Source organism: Lacerta agilis, chromosome 17 (genome assembly GCF_009819535.1).
Source record: "Lacerta agilis isolate rLacAgi1 chromosome 17, rLacAgi1.pri, whole genome shotgun sequence".
Lineage (NCBI taxonomy): Eukaryota > Metazoa > Chordata > Lepidosauria > Squamata > Lacertidae > Lacerta > Lacerta agilis.
Genome location: NC_046328.1, coordinates 1,340,498 through 1,358,265, shown reverse-complemented (window position 1 = coordinate 1,358,265; position 17,768 = coordinate 1,340,498). Strand labels below are relative to the sequence as shown.

At 53.2% G+C, this 17,768-nt stretch overlaps 1 protein-coding gene across 4 annotated transcripts in view; it reads left to right on the top strand.

Moving 5' to 3' along the window:
- The window catches only part of TTC28 (tetratricopeptide repeat domain 28), a 102,060-nt gene that overhangs the window by 55,251 nt on the left and 29,041 nt on the right, over positions 1–17,768 (top strand). For all 4 annotated transcript variants that reach the window (XM_033174547.1, XM_033174548.1, XM_033174546.1 and 1 more), the window contains 3 exons: positions 15,136–15,283; positions 16,388–16,660; positions 17,318–17,448. In XM_033174547.1, the coding sequence (XP_033030438.1) occupies positions 15,136–15,283; positions 16,388–16,660; positions 17,318–17,448 (552 nt within the window). The remainder of the gene's footprint in view (positions 1–15,135; positions 15,284–16,387; positions 16,661–17,317; positions 17,449–17,768) is intronic.

The window sequence follows — 17,768 nt, the reverse complement described above, 5'->3', positions numbered from 1 at the left end:
GGCTGCTTCTCCCCCTCTGCTTTTCAAAATCGCAGTGCATCACTATATCACGACGTTTGGCTGGTGATACCGGTACATTGCGAAGCTGGTATCGCCCAGCCCCTAATGGACATCTTGTTGAATGCTTAAAAGCTCTGTGATGTGTATTTCAGGGTTAACAATTGATACCGGTAACATTATGGACGTGGATCCTGTCTGTTTTGAAAAGAAGGCCCCTTGTTCTTTTTTGTAAATATTTTTGGTGAATGGTTTTCTGAACTTACAAATAAGAAACATCAACTTAAAACAGAATCATAGCACATCTGTCATATCGATCACTGTGAACACACCCTCCAAGTGTCCCTATTTTCCAGGGACAGTCACGGTTTTACAGAAGCCGTTCTGGTTTCTGATTTTGATCCCAGAATATCCTGCTTTTCCTCAGGACATCCCTATTTTCATAGGAGAAATGTAGGTCTCTCTCAGTGAGTGGATGCAGGAATTATGGTATGACTAGACCTGTTAACATATGAAATGAAACCAACCCTCTCATCCTCTGCTGAGTGGGGGCACTGCAGCTGGCAGGTGATGGCCTCTGCTTCGGGTCCTCTGCCTCACGTGTCCATCTCCTCTGGAGCTTTCCTTGCTATCAACAAAATGCTTGTGTGTACAGGCAAAGCAAGACTGGGAGGGGGGGGAGCAAGGATGGCAAATTGCCGGGCCCCAAATCTGTACACCTGCCAGGGGAGATGGGCAGCTCTGATGCACCTTGGAAGTTTGACATGGCATTTTCCCATTAATGAGCCAAAGCATTGCTGGCTCCCCGCTTCAGTAGCTGCTGCCCCCCCTTGGCCCATAGCAAGGAGCAGATGGTTCCATGGTCTGCTCAGAGACATGTTTCCAGGTCACAGGCTGAAGTGTGTGTGTGGGGGTGTTATCTTCTCCCCTGCCTGGTGTGCGTGAGGATGGCACCTATGCCAGTCCTTCCATTTCTGCCCCCCTCACTCGCCGCCACCTCCGTGAGGCTCCTGTTGATTCCTCTTTCCTCCTCTTCCTCCTCCTGTGGCTCCCTGGTGCCCCCTTGCCTTTCCTCTCTCTCTGCCTTTCTGACCCCATTCCTCCTTGGAGGGGCAGCTGCACTTACTCCTCCTCACTTACTCACCCAGAGGAAGCTGCATTACATTTGCTGCATGGTTCCAACAGGAACTTGAGGGGTCTGCAGAGTTCTAGTGACAAGGTGGGCTCCTTGCAAGAAGTAAGCTGAGTCCCAGGAAAGAGTGGAGCAGACTCTACTCATTCCCATCTTTGTTTCGGGGTTTGCATCTCTCCCTCACGGAAGAGTTCCTTTGAGTGGACCCCCATGAAAGGACAAAGGGGAGGTACCTGTAGGAGAGGGAAGGAGATGGCCCCCCACAGCTGTGACATGGGTGGGTGGGGTCTCCCTGGGAGAATGAGGTCACAGGCTACTCACTGGTTTCAGAGCAAGTTTCAGAGGCAAATACTTGTGTGTGAAGGTTGAGTTGTGGTTTCCCCTGGAGGATGAGCCACGTTCCTTCAGATTTATATCAATCGGAGATTCCCCTACTTGCCAGCTTAATGGAAGGGCTCGTAATTGCTGTGTAGATTCTTTTTATAGATGAGCCTCCTCGGACTAAATTTAACAACCCGCAGCTGAATCAGGTGAACACAAGACATTCAAAGCACCCCCAAAGAGACTCCAGGGGAAGGGGGCATGTTCTTTGTGGCTTTGTTTTTCAGTCAGTACCAAATAGTTTAGGGGTTCCGTGTGTGTTTTGCATAGAAAGCTGACTCTTCCAGTTGGCTTGGTGGTGTTTGCAGTCTGTTTCCTTGACCAATCAGCTTCAGAGGAGTTCTGCTGCTGTCCAACTAGCAGTTGGGTTTGAGACATGAGCTGTTGGTGGCGTCTCCCACAGTTTGGCCTCAGTGTCAAATCATAGAATTGTAGAGTTGGAAGGGAAAATCTTTGACTCTTCCAATCAGAGCAGACAGGTGACAGGTGAAGCAGGTGGAAACTTGTTCTCGCTTGAAGATACAGATGGCAGCATCACCATTGGCAAAGAGCAAAGCACCTCCCCAGCTGGCTGGAAGGACCAGATGAGAATTGTTGCATCTCACATGATCATACAGCAGAATTTGGGCAAGGGCCAAATCTTGCACAGGATGACCCTTGAAGTTAGACAAGGCTTGGTCTTGTCTAACTTGGTCCTCGCAATGCCTCTCTACCACCAACTCTTCTCAGGATCAAACAGAAGGAGGGGGGTGCAGCTTGGAGCACTTCAGATTCAAAGCTGCAAGTCCAGATTAGGCAAAGCAGGAAGGTTAGACCCCTCAGCATTACCCACAGGACACCTGGGTCCATTTGTTGATCTTGAATGTGTTGGGATGTGACTGCTTTTAAAGTCCAGATTCTTCAAGTGATTACAGTGAATATTTTATATCTTCCACTTAAGTAAATTATTTAAGCAGAGGTTCTTGAACAGCATCGCCTGGCTGCTCCAGGGAGAGGATTTGTTGCTGTGAAACTGGTTTGTACTATTTTAAGCTTATGCTGTTGCCCAGACATGCTTTCTTGGTGAAGATTAAACCAGTTCTTAGAAAATATTCCTGTTAGTCTTATCAGGTGTGGGGAAGCAATTTCAGCCTGATGGCCACATTCCCTTCTGAGCATCTTTCCAGGGGCCTCAGGTGGGCAGAGCAATACATGTGAAGGTGACCTTTGTGCAGGAGTCTGGTGTTTGCACATGCTCCCTCCTCCCCCAAGCAAGCAAGAAGCTTCATCTGAGTCCAAGGACCCATCCCATCCCAGCTAGTCAAGGACACTCAAGGAGGAGGTGTAAAGCAAGGCTAGTGGGGGTGTGGCCTGGGAGGGTCCCAGGGGTCAGACAGAGAGGGTTCGAGGGCCACATGTGCCCCCCCAATCCCTGCACTAAGTGATGGTGAGATGTCTCGCTTTCTGGGGGGGGGGGTGCAGGAGCAGAATGTCAAAGGCTCTTTCTGGTGGGGGGAGGCAGAGTGTTTGGGGGAGCTTTTCAGGGGGGTCTCAACTAAGAAGCCTTTGGGGACACACAGGAGGTTGGGTGGCAGGGAGGTGCTTCGGCTTGCTGAAAGGATCCTGCTCCCAGCTCCTCCAGGCCACCACCTAAGTGGGACAAGCAGTGGATTCTACATGCAGCCCTCTTAGCTGACAGATCTCAGGGCGGGATAGGCTTTCCCTGGACTCCTGGCTCTGGAGCAGAACACACCAGATGTTAGCAGCTGCATCTGTTGAGGGGTCAGTGCAGATTTCTGGGGCTGGGGGGAGGCTGGGACAAGGCTGGTCCAAGAGGAATATAGCTCTCCTTCCCTCATGCTCGTATCCAGAAGTGGCTTGCATGGAAGTCATTGCAAGAGGGCAGGAAGAAGAGGCAAAAGGGGTCTCAGCCAGTTCTTCCTCTCCAGCCTTCAGCTGGCAGTGGCCCCTGATTTTAAAGCTAGTGAGGGCTGAATCACCAGAGGGCCGTTACTGTGTGATCCTGGGGCTCAGGGACCCCCCTCCTTTCTCCCAGACCACTCCTGAAATTCTGCCCAGAGCCCTGGTATTTAGGAACACAGGGAGTTGTCTTATACAGAGTCAGACTGTCAGCCCATCCAATTCAGCATTTGTCTGTACTGACCGGCAGCAGCTCTCCAGATTTCAGGCAGCATTGCTCTTCCAGCATTACCTGGCAATACCAGGGATTGAACCTTTGACCTTCTGTATGCAAGGCAGATGTTCTACCACTCAGCTGTGGCCTACAAGATTTAGCGATACTTAGAAACCACCTGGCAAATGTATGTTTTATAAAGTACAATGGAAGTCTAAAGACAGCCAACAGGATAAAGGCTTGGCTTAGCTAGCGATGTCAGGGCTATCCAAGGCAGCGACTTGAGCTGCAGTTGGGAAGAAACAAAAAGCTTCTCCGGTGAGGGATTGGTAATGTGATTTCTGCACAGACTCTTTCTTGAAGAGCTCTGTATAAAATAAGCATTTTAATTTGCAAGTGCAAAAGGCGACAAGCCAATTTCCTGTCAAAGCCAAGGTGGAGCCAGATTTGGCAAATAGGCACCTCTTTCCTGGCAGAAGACTTGGATCATGGTCCTCCTCACGCATGAGAGATGAGCTCTGCAACATGCAAGGCCTTCATGTGGGCAAGCATAATTTTTCATACAGAGAAAAAAAGGCAGACACCACAGAAGGTTCCAGGGACGTCCATCTGCATGGAAGTTACAGTCCTCTTTCTGTCCTCTGTCTCTGTTTTCCTCACTTGGGAGGAGCAGATGAGCACATAACTAAGTACATCTCACCAAGATGGGTAATCTTGTCATTCTGCATTGGCAGCAACCAAAATTCCTGTCACAGAGGACCCCCCATCTCCTTTGGTTCCAGGTTTCAGCAGGTGAGAATGAATAGCTGATTGTTGGCCTCCAGCGTCAGAATCCCATTTCTTGAGCACCTCCTCTTCAGGGGCCAGGGCAGCAGGCAGGGGGTACTGATCCAGAGAGTGTGGATTGCCACCCCCAGGCATTGCCACCCCCTTCTCCAATGCCAAAGGAGAGGGTGGGCTGCTGCTGCTGCTGGTGGTCCTTCATCTGCTGCATGGGGTAGAAAGGGAATTAGCAAGTAGATGAGTAATTGGTGTGTTGCAAATCTGTGAAGTACATACTTGGCTGCAACCTTCCCCACCACCCCCCTCTTTTATCTCAGAGCCCCCTGGGAAGGACAGTGCAGACCCCCATGTGTTTTGGGGCCAAGAGCAATCCACCCCACAGCACCTCCCCCAACCCCCACTGGCTGTGTCTCTAAGCCAAGACTGGAGTTCGGCTATTCCTCTGCTGTCTAGGGATCCAAACAGAAGAGAAGAACCGGTTTACTGAGAGCCTTGGCTGAGCATCCTCTCCAGCCCATTGCCAGGCCTCTGGCTCTGGTGTCCTCCTTGCCTCTTCCCTGGCTCTCCTGGTGCTGGGTGAGGGCGAAGGCTTCCTTCAGGCAGGCTGGCCACGTATTCTGCCCTCCTCTTCCTCAGCTCCTTGGAGAATTGGCTCCTAGTGAAGCCGGCCTTCCCTTTCCCTTCCAAGCGCAAAGGATGGCCTCACTTGACCCATTCCTGCTCCTTGCTTTTAGAGCAGCCACCTGCTGACCACTCTTCCTCCTGTCCAGGGTGAGGAGCTAAGACTTTGTCCCTTTTCTGAATGCTTTTGGTGCACCTGGGAGAGCCAGGGCAGATTAGGCCAGGATTTCCTTCCCTCTTTCTCCCCTGGCTCCTGGTCCATTGGCTTGGCTTCTCTCCTGCCCTTGCAGGAGACACAGGGCAGAGGAGAGGGGTGGTCTGGCAAAGGAAGCGTGTCTTCCAAGAAACAGTTTTGTCTGGGATCAGAAAACACATTTATGCTTGTCAAGAGGAGACCCTTGAGTTGCAGAGAGATTGGAAGGGGAAATGGGTGACATCTGAGCAGGTAGCTGGTCTAGCCTTTGTGGATTCCACCTTTTGCCTCCTCTTCCTTTTCATTTTCCAGAAAGAAATCAGAGGCTCTTGGCTTCAAATCTGCAGCAAATGTCAGCGGGGAGTTGGGGTGGGGGTGGGGATTTGAGTAAACCCTCTCCAGTTCCCTGCCGGTCAGCCGAGAAGCTCTTTGCAATATAAATGTGAGCGTATTTTAATATGGTAATTAATTGAGGCACGCGGCAGAGGGGCATTCATTGCCCCGAGAAAGTGCCCCTTCCCTCGAAAGAGATGCCCATGGGAGCAACTCAACTAGATGAGGAATTCTTCTGTCATTTAAAGGATGAACTGGGAGGTAATTACTTATGCCGGGCGGGTCAGGAGAATTAGTGTGTGTCTGCACTGGGAGGCTTTTACTGGGGCTGCCGCTGTCAGCTGAAATCCTGCTGGTTTTGTTCAGCTTCATTTTGTTGGAGTGGCTGGAAGCCCCAGGAGGAGAGAGAGGGCTCTTGGGCTCAAATCCTGCTTTTCCATAATGGGCACCTGTTTGGCCACTGTGAGAACAGGATGTTGGACTAGATGAGCCATTGCCTGACCAGCGACTCTTATTGTGTTCTTGTGTGCACTGTATGTGGGTTGGGCCCTCTGGCCCACTCACAGATTTGCCTATGATTTGCATACACTTTCTGTCATGTGCAGATTTGTGATCTCTTTTGCAGGTGGAGGGGAGGGCCCCAAAAGAAGGGAGCACCCACACATGTAATTTTACGGCAGACAGAATGTGTACAGGTGAAACTTTTCCTATAACGGCGTTTCCACACGAGGCTTATCCTGTAAAATGCCTGCCTGCCACGCAGGTGCAAGAACCATGCTTTCCTCCATGTCACCCTAAACCGAAGCCTAGGCTGCAACCCTGTGCCCACTGAACTGGCAGCAAGCCCCATTCAACGCAGTGACTTCATTCTCAATGGATGTGCACCTTTATGCTGCAAGCACACAGCAAATTATTCACAAGAAGGTGCCCTGGGGAGTTGGGTGGAGGAGCCACAGATGTGCTGCAGGACCTGCAGACTTGAGCATCTTCATTTAGAAACCACTCAATCAAAAAGTTCCCCGAGTGGTATGCAACAAAAAATTATAGATAAAACATGAGTCAAACCAACTAAAGTAAAATATATGTGTGGTTTTTTTTTTAAACCCCACTAAATTGATAAAACTTTTAAAACAAATGCAGGCAACCCAGTTGTGTACCTGGATAGGGCTGCCGAAATGGAGGTTTTCAGCAGGTGTCCAAAACCATCTCTGGGGGGAGCCATTGTGGAGCCGCCTGGGTTTCGGCTGTTTGGTCAGATGCTGCCGCTCACTGTTTGTTACGTTCACCACTCTCTCCATCACCATCAGTTTGGGCCGGGGGGGGGGGCTGGGAGGCCTAGAGCGCAGGAGGGCCTGTGACTGTGGCAGCGGCAAGGAAGCACTTTTGTGGGAGGTGCTGGGACTTTGGGGGGGGGGAAGTGAAGAAGCCACAGCAGTTTGAGCTGTGGCACCCGGAGGCCCCATTGGGCCCAAGGGGGTGCTTCAGGGATGCCTCTCCTGTCAGCAAGCGAGACTCACGGTTCAGGTTCGGTAGGAGAGCAGGGGGGAAGGGTAGGCAAAGCCTTGGGCACTGGGAGGATCAGACCTGAGGCTGAGCCTCTCCTTCTGCAGTGCCACGGGCCGCTTGCTTTGTACCCTGGCACCCTTCTCCACGATGCTCTGAAAGGGGGGTTAAGTGATGTTTGACGCTGGTGCGTTGCCATTTGAGACTCGTTGGCTAGTAAAGTGAGATTAAAATTGAGGAGAGGCTAGCCAGGCTACTTCTCCAGGTTGGTGGCTCTGAGCACCGTTCTTCATTCCCTCCCCTTGGTGTGCTTTGCTGTGGGTGTTCTTGAGGCTCAGTTGAGCACTGGCAAAGGGGCTGGCCTGAAGGTTTGGAGGGTCAGCTGGCCTGACTGTGCTAGCAGCTCTGCTGCCTGGGTGCTTAAGCAAAGTGCCACAAACCCCACCATCTCTCCAAAGCAGGAGCATTGACTGAGGGACCCTGAGAGCAGGTGGCTCACCCAGGTCGGCGGAGAGAGCTGCATCCTTGGGGAGCTGACGGTGGAGCTTTCTGGGAAGGGGATGCTTTCTGGGAGCTGATGGACAAGGCTGCCTTCTGGGAGTGGATGAGGGTTGTTGTGCTCCTGGGATTGACGGTACATCCTGTGTCCAGGAGGATGAACCTTCCCAGAGGTGTTGAGTGACCTTAGGGAGGCAAGGCCCTTCGGGTCTACTAGAATAAAAATAACTCTTAAGTGGTTTACAGCAGTCTCCTGCAGCCTCGTGTGTGGTTTGTGCCTCTCACCCTGAGGTGTCAAATGAAAGTACCTGTGTGTCCACCCCACATGCAAATGGGGCACACAGGCCTCCTCCTGAGCTGATCTGTCTCCATTGGCCTTCTTTTCTCTTTCCCACTGCTGCCAAAATGGGTGGGTTCTTTGGGTGAAGAGTTGGATCAGGTTGGGTTAGCCTTAAGCCATGACTTCCCCTCCTCATTCTGCTCAGATCTGCCATGCCCCCTGTCTGAGGTGGGTTTCTTCCCTGCCCCCCTGCTTCCCACTCTTAATCTGTTCCCTTGTATTTATCTGCACATTGACCCCATTGTCCTCACCAGAGCCTTCTTGCCCTCTGGGTTGCTGTAAACGCTCCCTGCTGCCTGCTCTGGGCACTCCCCTCCCCTGCAAGTCATGTGTGCTCAGCACCCTGAGGCAAACTCCATGCCCCTGGGCTGCCTGTTTCTAGGGCTCTGCTGCTGTTGAGCCCTCCATGATGGAGAAGCAGCCACCAGAGGACCCCCTCCGCTCCCCACTGTGGCTGTGCTTGTGGGCAGGCCACAGGCAGAGGTGGGCAGGGCTGAGGCTGCCCTCGACCTCCTGCAACTGCTGACCTGGCGTTGACATGGGGAAAGTGACTCAGCGCCTTGGCTTGGGGCTCCTCCCCCTCCTCTCCGGCTCATGCCCCCCCCACTCCTGCCATTTTGGGTGGCTGTGATGTGGCCTTCAGACACCCATCTGGCATGCTGGCGCCTTTGGCGAGGGAGGGTTTTCTGCCGCTTTTCAAAGGGCACCACGGAGTCTTTTCTTCTGCCAATTATGGATGATAGCTGTTTGCCCCCCTCAGGATGGGGATGGTGCTGACAGGGAAGCCTCAGGGCCCCCTGAGACATTTGTTTGCCAGCCTGGGTCCCGTCACCCTAGAATCGCACCCAGGGCCCCCTTGCCACTTGGCTTCTGATGAGTCTCAGGGGCATTGTGGAACTGGGCTGCTCAGGAGCAGCACATGGCAGCTCCCAGGAGGCAGAGGCACAGGAGGAAGGCTGGGCCAGGGAGCCACAGTGCTTAGCTGAAGGGGGGCATCCTCGTTTGGGGTGTGTGTGTGTGCTGTTTTTGTGCTACCACCCACCTTTGCTGCTCCAGACTTGGTCCTGTCTCACCAGTGAACAGAAAGTTGATCCTATTAGAGTGACTCTTGTGTTTGAGACTTCATATAATCGTAGAGTTCATAGAATCGTAGAGTTGTAAGAGACCACGAGGGTCATCTAGTCCTACCCCGTGCAATGCAGGAATCTTTTGCCCAACATGGGGCTTGAACCCATGACCCTGAGATTAAGAGTCTCGTGCTCTACCAGCTGAGCTATCCCAGCCCTGAAGAGTTGGGCTTCCGTTTTTGGTCACTGTGCTGGCTGATGTATCATCCATTTTGTCTATGTTCCCTAGGGCTGTCAGCCAGGGGTTTCCTGAAAGAGCCCCCAGCCGACCCCCTGCCAAGGCTTGGGCACCTGAAGGGGCTGAGGCCATGGGACCTTGGGTGGTGCTGGGGGCTCTGGGGCAGGGTCAGTGGGTGGCCAGAGCAGCTCCCCAGGCAAGTTGCCCTTTGCAGGACTGGGTCAAGGGGTGGTGAGGCTTCTTGCAGACTTGTGTGCTGTCCTGGGATAGGCAGCTAAAGCAAAGCAGATGTTCTGCTAGGAGGGGTCTGTGCAGGATCAGCCAAGCTGATGTTTCTTGACCTTTTTAGAACAGTTCAATAAAAACAAGCAGTTGCCATAGCAACTACCACATTATTTGGTGCTTCAGAGATTTGCGATAAAGGAGAGCTGAGTGAAAGCAGCACATGGTGAAGGCGTTCCTCCGCTTTGTGCTGCAGACTTGAGAGTCCACGAAGACGCTGTGTGGCGCAGGCTCTGGGTGTAATGAGCCCCTGAGGTGGAGGCAGGCAGGCAGAGGGCCTTCCTCTTTATAGTGATGGGATTGCCTCCCAGCTGCAGGAGGAGGGAGGCAGAGACGGAGTGATTGCAGGACTGATTGTGGTGCCTTTGAGGGTGGGCACCCCACAACCCTTTGCCAACCTTCCTGGCAAGGTCCTTGTCCCTCGAGTTGTCAGACTTGATTTTGTGCAGCCATGGTTGGGCAGAGAGAAAGAGCATGAGCAAAAGCTTCGGCTGCTCCCTTCAGTGGGTGTCGGTGCAAGGGCTTGTGAAATGGCCTCTGTACCACATGCCAGAAGTGGGCCTGAGCTACGTGGTCCTGGGAAAGGTGCCTGCATTCTGGGGCAGCAGTGTTTGGGTGCCTTGAGGATCAAGACAAGAAGGGGACATCCGAGTACCTGGGGACAGGGGTCCAGAACTGATCCTCACGGGATGTGAATGAAATATGGCTGGCTGCAACTAATCTTAGGGCGAGAAGAAATCTTTAATCACTCCTTGCAAGGAGGCAAGCAGGAAGAAAGATGTTAATTAGAGTAAAAGATGTTGTGGCTTTTGAAGCCAGACTTCCTTTCTCTGAAGCAGGCCTCCTTTGTTTTTCCTTCACTGGAAACTCCAAAGATTTGCTTTCAGGCGTTCAGCTGCTGGCTTATTCTTAAAAAGGCAGACAGGGTGGCTCTCTTGAGGTGGAATAATAAGTACCCAAAGGCTTTTCACCAAGCCTTTTGGAGAGGGCCATCTTGCTGACGGTGTTGAGCAAGAATTATGTACTTGGCTGCCCAATTTTTATTTCTGCTGCAGCGGAACGGCTGCAGCTGCGGTCGGGTCCGTGGGCCTCCTGCCTGTCCCTTGCAGGGAAACCCTCTGGAAGACTTGCAGCAGGAAGTGACAGCCTTTGAGGTGCTCGGTTGTTGGTCCCTGACAAGGATCTCTCACTTGGGGCTTGCCCACACTTCCATTTGCCCCACCACTTCCCCTCTGGTGGAACCCGCTGCTGAATTGGAGCACACGTCAAACCGCAGGGGCTCTGAGCTGTGAAGAGCACCTGTGGAAAGGGAAGTGAGAAATGGGTAGGAATGTGGGGGTGCCCCAAGTGGGGGGGGTGTTGCATGCTTTTTGGACCACTAAGTGCTCAACAGAGACGTTTTGGTTTTTCCTCTGCACTCACCTCCTCTTTTTCTGATGGAAACCCCACAACGGTTCAGTGTTTAGTCCAGCAGGACTGACATTTTACTTGAGATTCTGAGATACCCACCAAGAGTGACAGTCAAGGGTGGTCCACCACAAGGCTCTTTGCAAACAGAATGCAATTTCCGTTCTGCAGGGAAATGGTTGGCTGGACTGAGCCTTGAGGGAAGGGTGTAGGTGGCCTCCTGCAGCCTCTTCCTAGCGTTTGCCAGTCTCAGGCCCACAACAGGGAATGTTCTGGCATAGGTCAGGCAAGTGTGCCCCTTCCTCTCCAGGACCCTCCCGAAGAAGAAGAAGAAGAAGAAGAGTTTGGATTTGATATCCCGCTTTTCACTACCCGAAGGAGTCTCAAAGCGGCTAACATTCTCCTTTCCCTTCCTCCCCCACAACAAACACTCTGTGAGGTGAGTGGGGCTGAGAGACTTCAGAGAAGTGTGACTAGCCCAAGGTCACCCAGCAGCTGCATGTGGAGGAGCAGAGATGCGAACCCGGTTCACCAGATTACGAGTCTACCGCTCTTAACCACTACAACACACTGGCTGTGAGGCATAACAAGGGCTCCTAAGAGGCATAGGAAGGGCTCCTAAGTCAAAGCAAGGAGGCCTTGGGAATGTAGAGGATCCTCCAGGTGTGTCCAGTCAGGGCAGACACAGGCAAAGCAGCCAACCCAGCTAAAGCACCTGGAAGCTGGAAAAGGAGAAGGAGTTGGCCCCAGGAAAGCGGGGAGCGAAGGTCTGAGTTGGCACTGCAGTGGCAGCCTGGCCCTTCATGGCAGGGAGTGCTGCATTCAGAGGAGGAAGGCTGAGCACAGAGGGTGGCTCCAGTGTCTGCTGCAGGTCCTCTTCTCTGGCGATGCACCTTGACCATATCAGGTGTGGGGCTTGTGTGCATCAGCCAGTGGAGGAGCGTTGAACAAAGCTAGTGCAAGGGGCTGGATTGCACCGTGCTCGCTGTGCAGGCCCGGCATGGTGGAAGCAGCTCCTCAGAGCTGTGCATTTTCCAGAGTGTGGCTCACCCGCCTTTTCTTCCCCCTCCAAGCTCTGCAGCAATCCTTGCTGGTTTGAGACTGTCTTTGTATGGTGCTGGCAATGCATTGCCTTCTCCATTGCCTGCTTACAAATTGGCCAGCAATTTGTTATGCAAATGATCCACGCTCTGTGAGCGCAATTTTCATGACAAAATTACAGGGTGAATGCTAATGAAGAGCCTGGGCCCTGAATCCGCTCCATCACCTTCTTGTGTGGAGCTTATTCCGCAGGGAGCTGCAGCACCTAAGCCTCTGCTCTACAATCACTTTGCAGCCCAACTTTACTTGGCTTCTACCAGGATTAACCCTGCAATCAGGTCACCTTCTTGCCACCAATTAAGCTGCTGTGGCCACAGCCACCCTGCTTCCCAAAGGGAGGGAAGGCACCATTCAGAGGAGGAGGAGGGGTTTTTGCCCTCCCCCTTGGCATCAATGAGCAGCAGGCAGGTAGCTGGCGGAGGGAGGGGGAGGCCCTTTGTGCAGCTGCAGCAGATGCTCCTGATGGTTGCGGAAGGGGAGTAGAAAGCAGATTCTGGGAGTGGCTGCTGCTCTTTGGGACCCCCCCCCCAAGACAACCCTTTTGATTTCCACTGTCAAGGCAGTGCCCCTCACGCAGCTCAGCTGGCGACTCTCCATGCCTGGAGGCCCCAGATTAAATCCTGGTGTCTCCTGCAAAAGGCTCTCCTGTGACAAGAACAGTGAAACTTTTGAAACTCTCACATTGTGAGAGGCTTTGGGGCAAAGGGGGATTCCTCCTGGTCCCGCTGCCAGCCTGGCTGGTGGGTCTGGCCTGGAAGCTGCGGTGGAGGAGGGGTGCTCTCCACTAGCCCAAATCGGGCGCTCTCTGGGGGGCTGCTAGCCCAGATTCTGCGTCTGTCTTTGGTGTTTCCCAGTCATATGGGAGCCGACGAGTCCTTCTGTGTTGATGCCGGATGGAGTAGACAATGCAGGCTAGATGGCAAAATGGCCTGGCTGGAATAAGATCCCTTCCACCAGCCCCACCTATGTGAACTGGCAGAGCCTGGCCAGGAACAGGACCTTGCAAGCCACAGCGGAGAGCTCAGTGCAGACGCTGTGCCAAAGGCGAAGGCCTGGCCAGGGATCTGTAAGAAAGGAATGGGAAATAAAAGTGCCATTATGCAAATCTATTTAGAATACACACAACATACAGTTCTGGTTGCCTAACCTCAGGAAGGATGTTGTGGAGTTGGAAAAGGTTCTGGAAAGGGCAGCATGGGGATCCCGGGGTTGGTGTGGCTCCCCTGTGAAGAAAGGTTGCCTTAGTTGGGGGAGCCAGATGGGGCATGGGAGACGAGATTCTCTCCCTTAAGATGCAGGGATGGTTGCCAGGATGAGCTGCCTCTGGTGGGGACTCCTGCCACCGCTGGTGGCCCCTTGGTAAGGGGGGAGTGCCCAGGTGTTCCCTGCCCCCTGTCCCTTTGTTTTGCAGCTTGGCTTCCTTTCTTGAGGGACCGCTCTTCCCTCTGGGCTCCCTCTGCCTGATGCCCGGCAGTTGCTGCTCCAAACGCCTTTCCTCCCAGTCAGACCTGGAGGCTGCCAAGGAGAAGGAACCGTCAAGCGCCAAGGTGGCTCGAGAGGGTGGCCCCCTTGGCAAGAGCTCCTGGGCTGCTGCTGGAGCCAAAGACAGGGGCTGGGCCTTGCCGCGGCTGCCACCACCCACATCTTGCAGAGCTCTGCTCCAGGGAAAGAGGCCTGAGTCACCCCGGATGCACCGCCGGTTCCTAGAGGGTTGGGGAGAACCTTCTTGCTATTCCTGGATGGCCTGATCTTCCTCCTGCGTCCTCACAAGGCATGCATTGCTGGCAGGAAGCTGGACTGTGTGTGCCATTGTTCTCCCTAAGCCCAGCCTGCGCTGCCTCTTGGCACCCTTTGCTTCCACTGTGGGTGACTCTGCGCCCTGCCCCCCCGCCAGTATCAGGCACAGGGTGGGGTCAAATCACGCCTGGCAGGTGATCTTTTGTGACACCCCAAGGCTGGGGAGTTGGGGGGGGATTTGCTGCCTTTTAGGGTCTTGGGTGTGCCTGGGAGGACATTGGCCCAGCCCACCCCCCCTGCCATTGGCAGGTGGGGTGTTTGGGTAGCATGTGACTGAGCTGGGTCAGCTGATTCTCTTTTCCGCCTGGTGGTGCCCCTTTCCTGCCCAAAGATGTCTTTCACGCTGTGTGTGGCAGTGCTTTGAGCAGCCCACAGACCAGCTGTCTCTGCCAGTGTCCTCAGCCCTTCTCTCGGGTGCTGAGCTCAGTTTGGGTCCAGCAAAGGGGTCTGGAGTCTGGGTTGGGTGAGCTCCTTGGCATCCTCCGTCCAGCTGCCTCCCTGCCCTCCCCATCTCTCTCTGCTCTCTGCTGCCTCTTCCGCCCAGTGGACTCCTCTTGAGTCAAAGCCTCTGGCCCTAATCTAATTACTCTGCTGCTGGATTTGTACTACAGTGGCCTGTTTGGTTCAATAATAACACATTTATGCTAAAGGTTAATGAAATGAATTCTGCTTCCATCCAATTCATTAAAAATGGTTCTACAATCAACGCTTGCTAATGGAAAAGAGATTAAAAATTCATGTCTATAAATTTCCCATGTCATTTCTGATTTTTCTTAATCTCTGCCTCTGTGGACTGGCTCCTGAGCAAGCCTGAATGCCCTAATGGACAGCCACTTTGGGTATTAATTGCAAATCTGTTCCACTTGGGTAACAACAAAGGCGTGTGTGTGTGTGTGTGTGAGAGAGAGAGAGAGAGAGAGCGAGCGAGAGAGAGAGAGAGCGCATGCCTTGGATCCAGGCTATAGAAGCAGCTTGGGAAATGCCACAAACTCTGTTCATAGAAATACTACCGGTATTTCATATAAAAGATTATGCCTGTTTTGTGGATGAATGTGCTGAAACCCTTGTGAGAGACGCACATTTCATATTTAACAAGTGTGAATCTGATGTTAAATAAGTGTACAAAGGTGTTCAGTTTAAGTGTAGAAATCAGCACAAAACATGATGGAATGGGCTTCCATGATGGCGTTCCCGCAAGGCGAGGGCCCCGTCTGAACTGCCCGCTTAAGGCAGCATCATGCCCCTTTAAGCCACCATGGCCTCCCCCAAGGAATGCTGGGGAGTGTAGTTGGGAGTGTTAGGAGGCTCCTGGGCTGCTCCCTGCTGACTTTTGCCTTGTGTTGTTGCAGGCCTACTTCCGACAGGGTGTTGCCCTCCAGTACCTTGGGCGCCATGCCGATGCCCTGGCAGCCTTTGCCTCTGGCTTGGCTCAAGACCCCAAGAGTCTGCAGCTGCTGGTGGGGATGGTGGAAGCCGCCATGAAGTCTCCCATGCGAGGTGAGTGAGGGCCCCTGGGATTCCTGCCCAGCGCCAGCTGCACTGTGTTGTGCGGAAGGTCCCACAGGTTCATGCTTGCTTGCTTCCTTGCTTCCCCTGTGTTTGGGACCTCGTGGCCCCAGCAGAACTTGGGAACTGTGCTGACCAATGCAGACAAGGAGTCGGCACAGTCGGTAGAAGCCAGCCCCCCCCCCCCCGTGTTGTCAGTTTCATGGATGACAAGTGCAGCCACCTATGGGGCTCCCTTTTGTATCGAGACACGTGGGGCACTGCCAGGCTACCACGGTTGTTTTCCCACCTCCCCAATAGTCCTTGCTGCCCTCCTTCCATATTCTCTTGCACCATCCACCTCTTTGTGAGCTGAGAGATGATGTCCTGAAGAGAGGTTGAAATGAAGTCTTCTGTCCATCTCTCTGATTGGGTAGCCTCTCAGGTGTGTTCCTGCCGTGGATGGAGGGTTTTCACTCTGCCCAGGCCTGGCCTAGCACTGCTAAGAGTCCTTTCCAACTCTCCCATTCTATGATTCTACCTGGAATGCTGCTGGGGATTGAATCTGGGGCCTTCTGTAGGCAGAGCAGATGTTCTACCTCAGAATCATGGCCTTTTCCTAAAAATCAGAGGTGGGGAACTTCCAGGCCACAGCCCAGTCTTGGTCCACTGGGTGAGGGAAAGTCTAAGTTGGCTTGCAAATCCATTTCTCCCAAACCATGGTATTTCCCCCCAAATATTCCACAAAATATTTCCATTCTTCAAGACTTCCCCCCTCATTTTGTTCTTTAATTCTCACAGTTAGTATAGCTATCTCAGCATATTCTAAAATCTTCATGAGCAATTCTTCTTTGGTTGGGAGTTCTTCTTTCCATTTTTGCATGTCGACTATTCCTGCCACCATTGTAGAATACGTAAACAAATTAAACAATTCCTTGGCAGCCCTGGACCAGTTATACCTAACAGAAAGGCCTTGGGATTCTTGGGAATCAGGTGTGAACTTGAGACTCCTCTGTCTTCCCTCAGCTGCAGCTGCAGCTATCCTGGGTGTGTGTGTTTACTTCTCCAAGGCGGAGGAAGGATGGTACATGAAGCCTGTCTCCCTTCCTCTCGCAGAGTCCCTGGAGCCAACGTACCAGCAGCTGCAGAAGATGAAGCTGGACAAGAGCCCTTTTGTGGTGGTCTCTGTGGTTGGTCAGGAGCTGCTGACGGCTGGCCACCACGGGGCCTCGGTGGTGGTCCTGGAAGCGGCCTTGAAGATTGGGACGTGCAGCCTGAAACTGAGGGGCTCTGTCTTCTCAGCCCTGAGCAGCGCCTACTGGTCCCTGGGCAACACCGAGAAGAGTGCGGGCTACATGCAGCAGGACTTGGACGTGGCCAAGACTTTAGGTAGCCATTTGGGCCACCTGTCACAACTTAGAGGGCAAGCGGGAGGAGGAGGATGGTATGTTCAGCAGCATAGAAGCAGGTGGTGACGACCGGGTCTCTCTTGGGGTGTCAGAAGGCCCTCAGAGGGCTGCAGGGGTATTTGCTCCATAGCCCCCCACACTGCAAGGAGGCTGGATCCATGCTCATCCTTGTGTGGAAAGGGTGGCTCATTGTCTGGAGCAGCCAAGGATCCCACCTCCCCCTCGGAATCTGTAGTCTCTGGAGAGCGGGGCGAGGAACAGCTGCTCCCCCTCCACAGCCGGTGGGGCACCCCCTTTGTGCCTCTACACCCTACACAGCAGTTAGCTTTGAAAGCATCCGTTGAGGATGTTTTGAAGTCTAGTTGCCAGGCAGGGGAGCATTTGAGGGAGGGTTGAAGGGGCGCCCCTTGTCTCCAGGCAGATCACCTCTCTTGTGGCATTTGGGCTGGGAGAAAGCAAAATACACCTGGTTGCTGGGGTGGGTGTTGTGAGAGCATGAATGGGTGTGTCTTTGCTGTGAGAAGAGATGAGCATGTGTATTAGATGTGAATTTGCATGCATTTGCATAAATCTCTCTCTGTGTGTGTATAAGAGTATGAGCCCCTGGCCTCCGTGTTTCTGCTTGCTTGCCATCCAGGTGACCAGATGGGTGAATGCCGAGCTCACGGCAATTTGGGCTCTGCATTCTTCTCCAAAGGAAATTACCGGGAGGCCTTGACAAACCACAGACATCAGCTGATGCTTGCCATGAAACTCAAGGACAGAGAGGTAGGAGGGGCTGGGGGAGCAGTTTGTGCTGGCTGGGCTGGGGGGGCAGCTCTCCTGGGCTCAGCTGTCTCTTCCACTTCCATCTCCCAAATTAGAGGTGGCCGACATGGCAGAGCCTGGGGATGTAGCTCTGGAATACACCCTCTGAGCCATGCCAACAGAGCAGATTCTGAAGGGGCCCAGTGGGCAGGTCTGGCCTTTGGTTCTGGGGTGGGGGGACTCTGCATTGTGTTCTTAAGAGCCAGCCACAGATCCCTCGCTCGCAGAATGGCTTTGGCACACGGGAGAACAGCTGCCTTTGGGTGCTGGGAAAGTGTCCT